Source organism: Danio rerio, chromosome 23, assembly GCF_049306965.1.
Source record: "Danio rerio strain Tuebingen ecotype United States chromosome 23, GRCz12tu, whole genome shotgun sequence".
NCBI classification, from domain to species: Eukaryota; Metazoa; Chordata; class Actinopteri; order Cypriniformes; family Danionidae; genus Danio; species Danio rerio.
Window position 1 is genome coordinate 21,501,122 of NC_133198.1, and position 10,681 is coordinate 21,511,802.

Sequence of the window (10,681 nt, forward strand, 5' to 3'; positions counted from 1 at the left end):
ATGTACCCGACTACTGGACTCTATAGTAACTTTGGTTTTCACCAAGCCCATGGTTTCCCATATGAACTTAATTTAGAATAATATTACCTTCAAACAAAGGTCGGGTACCCAATCTAGGTTAGTCGTGCAACACCTTGTTGACCTAGACGGAAGTTATCGCCCTTTCCACCTAAGTACACATGAATCAATATCAAGAGTCAGCCGGATCCCTAAAACACAATTAGTGTGCCAATGCTCCATCTCAATTGGATTTTAGTCCGTCTACTGACCTGACGCAAGACGTGCGGAAACAAGGATACAGCGTAATCTACTTAAATTAATAATTATAGAGTGCGCAAAATATGGTCAAACATTACAATTTATTAGTCGGGTAAATGTATTATGCTAATTCAATCAGTCAATTCATAAATGATCAATACAAAACATCAAATTATCAAAGATAAATCCAAGATGAAAAAGATGCATTCCTGACTTTGAAATATACATAACATGGGGCAAGCCATGTTATGGGCTGATCTGGTTTGGCAGAATCGCCCTGAGTCTTTCTTAGGCCTTACCTTAAATAATCCAAGAATTCCCTCAAGGAAGGGGGTGTGAATAACAAAAAAGGCATTCACACTTAGTGTCACACCCCTCACAGTGGTTCAAAAGATGCCTGAAGTTATATATTTATTGTTCTGATTATGTCTATTTCTGAGAGAATGAGACCATTGTACCAATCGCACTGAGACATTTCAAATGATATCAAACATGATAGTTAAAGTCAGTTTGGTTAATTCTAGAACATTCAAACATTGAAATGACCATATGCGTGAGTTGGGGAGATGAAGCTGAGTTTCAGCATAGTCAGATGCAAATGCAGCAGGAACTGTTTTTTCACGCATTCCCCCCTGGTGGGTTGTGGAGTCTATTGGCCCTGTCTTCAGCTCATGTTTTGAATTGTTAAAGACATCAAAAATATTTGTAATATTTAAATTCTTACACACTCTGACGTGATTTTGGTCATAACCTTTTCTGTGTTTCAGCTAAAAAAATGATTTTTAATTATAAATCTTATTTTGACACATATTTAGAGAAAATGCATTGATTAAAAAAAAACTCAACGATACACTCTGGGCAAATTCACTACTCTTGCTTTTTTAATTTTTTTTTTGCATAAATCTGTTAATCAACCTAAGTCTTGAGCAAAACTACTAAATTGCTTTCAAAATTATAGAATTTTAACTCTTTAATTGTCAAATTCATAAATTATGTCAGTGATTTTGTGAAAAAAAACTCACAAAATGACGTATTTTAAATATAAAAGGTAATTGTGGACTGGATTTTTTTTACCTTTTATCAAAGTCTTGGACATGTGAAACAACATCGGCTTTGATGCATTGTTTTTGATTAATTTTCTTTTTTCCTCCTAATTTAATGTTGATGGCTGTTTTTGCCCCATTGACTTCCATTATAACCACATTTCTTTTATTACAAAACCATGACACCATATAATCATGCATTTTTTAATTGTTTCTGGTTTTTCCCTTGAGAAGAGGTCAAATTTGTAATTTTTACTGTGGATCATCAGTTGGTACCATTACCCAAAAAAGGTAATGCCAAAAGAGCTTAGTTTCTGCTATGCTCTGATATGCATTACAGCTCTCAGAACTACATGGAGTAAATAAAAACAAGGACTGTGTATTTATGCACCATCAAATGTGGTTATAATGGAAGTCAATGGGGCAAATATAGCCACCAACGGTAAATTAGGGAGGAAAAATGAAAATCTAACAATGCATCAAAGCCAATGTTGTTACTAATCGATCACATGTTCAAGACTGATAAAAGGTTAAAAAAAAACTTTTTACTTTTATATTGAAAAAATATCATTTTGTCCTGTTTCACCAAATCAGTGACATTATTTGTGAATTTGGCAATTAAAGAGTTAAAACCCTGTAATTTCCTAAACAATTTAGTAGTTTTAATCAGGACTGAGGTTGATTAATAGATTGATTAAAAAATTTGAAAAAATATACATATTTATCTGATGCATTTTTACAGCAGTTTAATTTTTTGTGAATAACTGTAAAGTTGAGTAATTTTACACTCAATAAAGTTATCTCACCCATATTGTAGTTCTTCAGAGATTTATCAAGAAGTGCTATTTATTCTGATTATAATATCTTCTTTATAGTAAATGAATAATAACAATTCTAACCTTTTTACCCTTTATTTACAAAAGACATCCACTAGTTTGTATCAGGCTGCCATAAAATCTTGTCATGCATATTTAGAACAAAACTTTTATTGTATAATTATTATTCTTTTATATGTGCAGGTCAAAATAAGTTGTTTTAGTTTTACCCTAATTTTATGTTCACACTTTTAACATTTAATTTTTTCATTCATTCATTCATGCATTCATTTTCTTTTTGGCTTAGTCCCTTTATTACAGTTTTTCTCAGTGGCTTTGGTGCATTTCCCACAACACTATTTACATTTGCACACCAGGTAATGCATTTCTCAAAACAATTAGTCATTTGTGCACATCATAGTAGCAGTTTCTCATTCCTTCCAAAACATTGCAAATGCTTTCGGACATGCATCAGCTGCTTTCATACTACTCTCTGCTGTTTAGAACATTATCGTTTGCTTATGTCATGTCAGTCAAAATTAACTAAACTTGTGAATGCTGAATAGTCATTCCATATAAAACTAATAGTCCTTGTTTCATTACTTCATTTCATTACAAATTTTATGAAAAAAATTTGTTTTTATAAAAAAAAACTTTATTTTCCTGAAAATGTCTTAAAAATTGAACAATTTGATGAATGATTTACAGACCTGTGTATGTTGTAGGTTCAGTTCCAGTATGTTCTGCAATATTGTCTTCAGTTGTGCACAGCTCTACCCAAAGGAAGTTTATGTTTGTTGTAAATAAGGGTGTGTTTATTCTTTTGCACAATATAGTGAATAAATTAGAATTGTAAAGAGCAAATGCAGTAAAAATGTGAAACATACATATTCAGTGTCTTGTACTCAGATACCTTACTAAATGCAGTGATGTCTAACTTTACTGTAGTTTTCAAATGACTGTGCAAATAGTATACAGTGCTGTCTTGAGCATTTTCAGCAAGTGTCACCAAAATCTGACTGTTTTTGCATTGAAAAAATGTCCAGAGTAAACTGACGTAACGAAAACATGACAAAGCCATTTGACTATCTTGTTCATAAACAATGGTGACAGGACTTTTCATTTTGATGACACTGACACTTTGATTGACATCAATACTTGCTTTTGAGGAATGAACTATCTATTTTGAGCGAGTGACGCGCTTTTGCAGGTTATCAACTTTTGCAGTTTGCACTAATTGTTTTGCAGTTTGCATTAACTGTTGTGCAAATGTAAATAGTGTTGTGAGAAACGCACCAAAGCGTCTGAGAAAAACTGTAATCTGGGGTCACCACAGCGGAATGAACCGCCAAGTCATTCAGCATTTGTTTTACGCAGTGGATTCCCTTCCAGCCGCAACCCATCTCTGGGAAACAACCATACACACTCATTTCCACTCATGCGCTACTGACAATTTAGCCTACCCAATTCACCTGTATCACATTTCTTTGGACTGTGGGGAAAACCGGAGCACGCGCGAACACAGGGAGAACATGCAAACTCCACACAGAAACGCCAACTGACCCAGCCGAGGCTCGAATAAGTGACCTTCTTGCTGTGAGGTGACAGCACTACCTACTGCGCCACTGCATCACCCACCACATTTAATCTTTACAACATTTTAAACATTTAAGACTGGCATCTCTGTATTTAAAAGTTGTATTTGCACCTAATTTGACATTCTGCACCTACATTTTGTAAAATTGTTAAGAATATCTAAAACAGAATTAAACTAAAAAAATATATATATATATATATATAAATATATATATTTTTTTTATTTATTTATTTTTTTTTTATTAAAACTGATTTTCATGGTTACATTATATTTCATAAATAAATATAAGAGCAATTTCAAAGAACTGTACAAATTTTTTGTTTCAATCTTTTAATCAAACTTGGGTCCAAATTATTTGGTGTTTAATCCCTCTTAGTGTTTATTGTAAATTTTGTAGATACAATACAAATGTGTGTTTGTTTCAAATAATCTGGATTCATATATAATCAATGAACATTTCACATATCAAACAGCAAAACAAAACAATCAGAACATATGAAAAAAGAGGCTGTTATTATCTGCATGTTGGACATACTTTAAAGCACATGCAAATTTTATCACACAAAAATGTGTACCAAAGATCATTTAACATGTAATAGATTATCAAAAACAAATCTATATAATAACATGTAATCCCCTTCTTTGAATGGTTTAAACAGTTGTTTTGTAACTTCACAAAAGCAGGGTTGATGTTTTGTTTGTTTTTAAGTGATGGACAGTTTTACAAGCTTCCCCAAACTCCTCGTGTTTGTTCACTCTTTGGAGAAAAGCACATAAACTCCACTGCAACAGTGAGCCACAGATGTTAAGAGCGGAGCGATGAAGATGTTTACTAAACTCATCCACAGTGACCTCACACAGGGCAGGCAGGAATGGCACACCTGAATACACGGCATTACACACCTGCAACAGACACAATTACACATTTTACACACATTATTCATCTGCACTATGATATATATCTATAAACAGATAGTTATAAACAGCTGATAGTATCCAATAGATCAGGGGTGCCTAAACTTTTGTCGATTATAGGGCCAAAAACCAAATATCATTATGAGCCATGGGCCGAAGGTAAATAAACCAATATATTACATTAAAGTTGCCATGGGTAATTTGCTAATTTATCATAAAATATTTTAAAATAAAATGAAAATGTTACTTTAAATCATATAAACTAATGCAGTATAACTTTTAAAATGATAACTTATTTCAACAAAAACAAACAATCACATTTATATCACAGTAAAGTTTAATGCTGAAATGCTGAATACACTAGTCAAGCAGAATCTGCCTTTGACTTGATTTGCTCACCGAAGTCTCCACACACCATTTAAATGAATCATTTAATTTCTGTTATCTTTTAACAATAAAACAAGCAATCAAATGGTTTCTTTACAGTTTAAATGACCATTTCAAAACCATCCCCATCATTCTCCCTCTCTTCTCAGATGGGATGGTGGGCTAAATCAAAGGTTACCACGGGTCAACTTTGGCCTGCGTGCCCAAGTTTGGGCATCTCTGCATTAGAGTAATCCATAAAACAGACAAAGGTGGGGGCAAACGGCAAAGAATCAATAATCCAAAAACAGTCCAAAGGTGCAAAACAAACAAGGCAATGACAAAAAAAGAGTACCGGGAGCATGGAGAAATGCTCAGAAATTTCCAAATATATGCAAACAAGACTTTGCATGATGTATGTGTTAAATGTGTGTGATGTGCTGCAGCTGTGTGTCTGTGTAATGTAACTGTGTGAACATAAACAGCATCTTTGAATGTAAAATGCTCAAAGTTCAATGCAAAGGGAGACCTTGGCTTGTACAGAGTTAGCTTAGCAAAGCCTACAATGAACGAACTTTGGGGACTACAAAAAAATACCTCTGGGCCAGTAAAATCACAAACATACTTTTGCACACACACTGCACAGCTAAGCTACATGGCCAGAGGCACTGTAATGTTACAGTGAACAGAGAAGGCTAAAATGCCATCCAAACGCTGCTTTTCCAGAGCTTCTTCTGTTTCTTTAATTAGGCTTCCAAATGACACGACACAAAGACAGAAGTTCTTACAGTTTAATATTAATTATGTTCCGGAGAATTATAAAATACATAGCAAGCATGACAAAACACAGCTTCCAAAATCTTCCAAACCTCCTAGTTCTGTGCTGGATTTGGTTAAAATGTCCTCAAAGAAGAAGCAACTCTATAAAGCAGCTAAGAAGCGTTTAACAGCTATGTAAGTGTTTTTATTAGTTAAAATTGATCATGACATGTACAGTGTCTAGTGTTAATGGTATGCTGTAGCAAAGATGTAAACAATGAGAAATGCTGTTTGGCACCGCTAACGATTTAGCTACAAGTTCATATCAGTCAAACCGCTGTTAACACACACACACACTCCTCACCAGCGCGTACAGCGTCTCTCTATAGGCAGCTTTTAAATGCGTTCTACATCTCAGATAATGAACTTGCAAAAGATACAGTATGTGGACGATTCATGTTACTTACACCTGCATATTCTAGATATATGTGAAAGACTTCGTGTAATGCGTTGAGTTATAAATAAATCCAGAAGAGCTCGCATAACTTGTGTAGCAGCAGAAAAATAAATCACACAGATCTCATCCCACATCTTGTGCTTTATTCTTCTGTCAGCAGTCTCACGATAAATTACAGAAAATAACTTAATTCGAGGGCGAGGCAGTGGCGCAGTAGGTAGTGCTGTCGCCTCACAGCAAGAAGGTTGCTGTGGTTCGAACTTCGGCTCAGTTGGAGTTACTGTGTGGAGTTTGCATGTTCTCTCTGCGTTCGCGTGGGTTTCCTCCGGGTGCTCCGGTTTCCCCCACAGTCCAAAGACATGCGGTACAGGTGAATTGGGTAGGCTAAATTGACCGTAGTGTATGAGTGTGTGTGTGAATGTGTGTGAGGATGTTTCCCAGAGATGGGTTGCGGCTGGAAGGGCATCTGTTGCGTTATAACTTGCTGGATAAGTTGGCGGTTCATTCCGCTGTGGCGACCCCGGATTAATAAAGGGACTAAGCCGACAACAAAATGAATGAATGAACTTAATTCGAGCATCAGAGAAAAATAAAAATCAGTCCCGCGCACATGCGCTTCTCGTGTTCCACGCGTCTATAGACTGACTCACTCACTCACTCACTCTCACACACACATACACAATGGCGATTTCTCTTAAAGGAGCCGCACCCCATTTTCACTCGTTACAGACACTTGTCAGATTTAGAGAGTGGGCATGAGGTTGACTGACTGTTTACACAGCACGAAAGCGTGTGCTTGTACGGGCGTGACGTGGAACCGATCCGCGAATCACAGCACATCATGATAGATGACCAATCAGAGCCTCTTGAGGCGGGCTTTTCAGAGGAACTAGGAAATATGACATTCATTTTCATGTTGGCAGATTAACTGTATATAATCAAAATAAGATTTATGAAAAAGTAACGTGATTTCCTTCAAGTGAAACATGAGCACACATTGCTTTGCATCTTTGCATCTGAGCCTTAAAAATACATTCTGGACCACCCCTTTAAAGTACAAACTTTTAGGTCCCATAGCTGGAATTGCTTAGAGCCCCCAAATCACTAAATCCACCTCTGGTCTTACCAGATGTGCATGCAGGCCAGCAGGGCGAACAGGCAGCCGCAGAGACAGGAGAGCGGAACCGCACAGATCGCGCTCAGGCAGCGGTAACTCCACAGCCGCGCGGACTCGAAGCCGATGCCACTGTAAACCCACACCCGGTCATAGCTGCGTGTGGATGCGGGCTCCGCCAAAACATCGCTGAACTCTACCTGGTTTCACAGTTTACAGAGTTAGCACCACAATTTTAATGTTAGAACCAACTGTAATTGTAAATATGTCCAGAATGAGAAGTGAGAGTCACCTTCAAGTGTTTGTTGATGCCGCACGGATCCCTGATGTCTACTGATGTGCTTGAGGAAAACTGTGGAGGAGGAGGAGGAGACTCGTAGATCTTCTTCACAACGTAATCTTCCTCTTCATCCTCCTCCTCATCGTCGTCATTAATGTTACATTCCACCAAATACTCGTCTGACATCATATTGGACTGCAAAGCAGATAAGCAACTTACATTAGTAACAAAAATGTATTTGCAGACATTGGAGTGGCTTATATTTATACTTTAGACATTGTTTTGGAGTCCAAATCCATAAGCCGTTAAACTTCACAGTTGCTCCACAGTTTATTTAGCTAGATATTGAGGGATCATCAAAATAAATTGTTAACAACCCTTATTATAACTATATATATTGAGCACTTTAAGATAATACATCCGGAAAGTATTCATAGCGCTTCAATTTTTCCACATTTTTTATGTTACAATCTTATTCCAAAATGGACTAAATTCATTTATTTCCTCAAAATTCTACACACAATACCCCATAATGACAATGTGAACAAAGATTTTTTGAAAGTGTTGCAAATTTATTAAAAATAAAAACCTGAAAAATCACATTTACATCAGTAGTCACAGTCTTTGCCGTGAAGCTCTAAATTGAGCTCAGGTACATTCTGTTTCTGCTGATCATTCTTGAGATATTTCAGCAGCTTAATTGGAGGTCAACTGTGGTAAATTCAGTTGATTGGACATGATTTGAAAAGGCCTGTCTATAAAAGGGTTGACAATGCATGTAAAAGCACAAACCAAGCATGAAGACAAAGAAATTGTCTGTAGACCTCCGAGACAGGATTGTCTGGAGGCACAAGGCTGGGGAAGGTTACAGAAAATTTCTGCTGCTCTGAAAGTTCCAATGAGCTCTTTCTCTGGTCTGATGAGACTAATATTGAACTCTTTGGAGTGAATGCCAGGCGTTATGTTTAGAGAAAACCAGGCACCGCTCATCAACAGGCTAATACCATCCTTACAGTGAAGCATGGTGGTAGCAGCATCATGCTGTGGGGATGTTTTTCAGCCGCAGGAACTGGAAGACTAGTCAGGATAGAGGGAAAGATGAATGCAGCAATGTACAGAGACATCCTGAATGAAAACCTGCTTCAGAGTGCTCTTGATATCAGACTTTTGACCCAAAGCACACTGCCAAAATATCAATGGAGTGGCTTCACAACAACAAGGTGAATGTCCTTAAGTGGCCCAGCCAGAGCCCAGACCTAAATCCTGTTGAACATCTCTGGCGAGATCTGAAAATGGCTGTACAGCATCGCTTTGTATCCTGATGGAGCTTGAGAGGTACTGCAAAGAGAAATGGGCAAAATATCCCAAAGACAGGTGTCCCAAACTTGTGGCATCATATTCAAAAAGACTTGAGGCTGTAATTGCTGCCAAAGGTTCATCAACAAGGTACTGAGCAAAGGCTGTGAATACGTATGTACATGTGATTTTTCAGGTTTTTTTTATTTTCAATAAATTTGCAACAATTAAAAAAATATCTTTTTTCACATTGTCATTATGGGGTATTGTGTGCAGAATTTTGAGAAAATAAATGAATTAAATCCCATTTTGGAGTAAGGCTGTAACATAAGAATAGAAAAAGAAAAGCGCTGCACTGTACCAGTACAAACCCCATTGGAATGAACGCCCTATAAGACGTTTAAGCAGTTGTTTATGGACTGGTAGTTACAGTTACAGGTTGGCAATTCACGATACATATCGCCATCTTGTGGACGTTTTGAGTCATTATTCCAGTGAAGCAATGTAATGTGTATTTTTTATATAGCGCATTTATTGTGGATGGCCATACACCCAAAGCGCTTTACAATCATGAGGGGCAGCTCAACCTTGCGACTTATTCAAGATGACAGCATTTCCTTCCCCGTTCACTCGACAGGTTAATAGCTATAATGATCCAGGTTGTAAATAAATAAATAAATAAATAAATAATAATAATAATAATAATAATAAACAGCAATAATGATTATATTAACTATTAGAAATTATAATAAAATAAAGACTTGCAGCCTCATTAAAAGTGTGCATAGAGCTCTATAGTGGGTCCTGAGCCACAGTTTATTAAAAACTGATGGGACAATGTGAGAGAAAAAGGCACATACTGTACTATATTTAGTCATTTTAGCCTACTGTACATCATACTGTAACACATGCTTGTATGCAGGAACCCATCGGGGCCTATTGTGGAGATGCAGATGTCTAAATCTGACACTTAATTAAATAGAAAAACAAATTCAGAAAAAAGCATATAGACAGGAAACAGAACGAACAAAAGGCACTGTGTTTAGATGACTATTACTATTAATTACACACACACACACACACACACACACACACACACACACACACACACACACACACACACACACACACACACATATATATAAATATATATATTAATATTACATTCAGGAATACTAATGCTAAATATTTCTTCAGCAATTTAATAATGAATACTTACCCTATCCAACAGCTCCGGTATACAAAACAAAAAGTAATCCTGTGCAAGTCAACAAAAGTAACTTCAGCAGCAATGTATGTCTATTCAGATCTATTTGGCAGACACCATCAAACGCCATAAACTGTCATGTCATCCACATCTAACAATTGAATATGTGCTCTGTATTAAAGTATTACTGGACATCAGAAAGCGTGAACGGGACGTCTGCACCTCACTCTGTGTCTGCACCAACAGAAGAATCAGTAGGCTGAGCACAGAGTTATTTTGGGGAGAGGAATGGAGAGGGAAACACTGATCGGGTTACTGGACAGAATGACCCTCTTCACGCACAGCTAATATTTTCACAGAGCATCTAAAATTTAAGTCAATTCGTTTGTAGATATTAGGAAACATAAATTCAAAGACATGTCGACCTCTGGGAGAAAAACTACTTTATATCACTGTTTTGCAATGATGGATGACTAAAGTAAACTGACTAGAATAATTTTATTTAAGGAATAATATTGATAATAAAATTGATATTTCCTAGCCATTCTTGAAGGATATGCCTTTTTTCTTTTAG

General features: G+C 36.5%; 1 protein-coding gene across 1 annotated transcript; it reads right to left on the reverse strand.

The window, feature by feature from the left end:
- Positions 1-4,064: 4,064 nt before the first annotated feature.
- cav4b (caveolin 4b) lies at positions 4,065-10,311 on the reverse strand. The gene is given in 4 exon segments (NM_001080694.1): positions 4,065-4,616; positions 7,337-7,524; positions 7,617-7,799; positions 10,120-10,311. Coding segments are annotated over 3 exon segments (516 nt in total). The 5' UTR covers positions 7,794-7,799; positions 10,120-10,311; the 3' UTR covers positions 4,065-4,465.
- Positions 10,312-10,681: the final 370 nt, after the last annotated feature.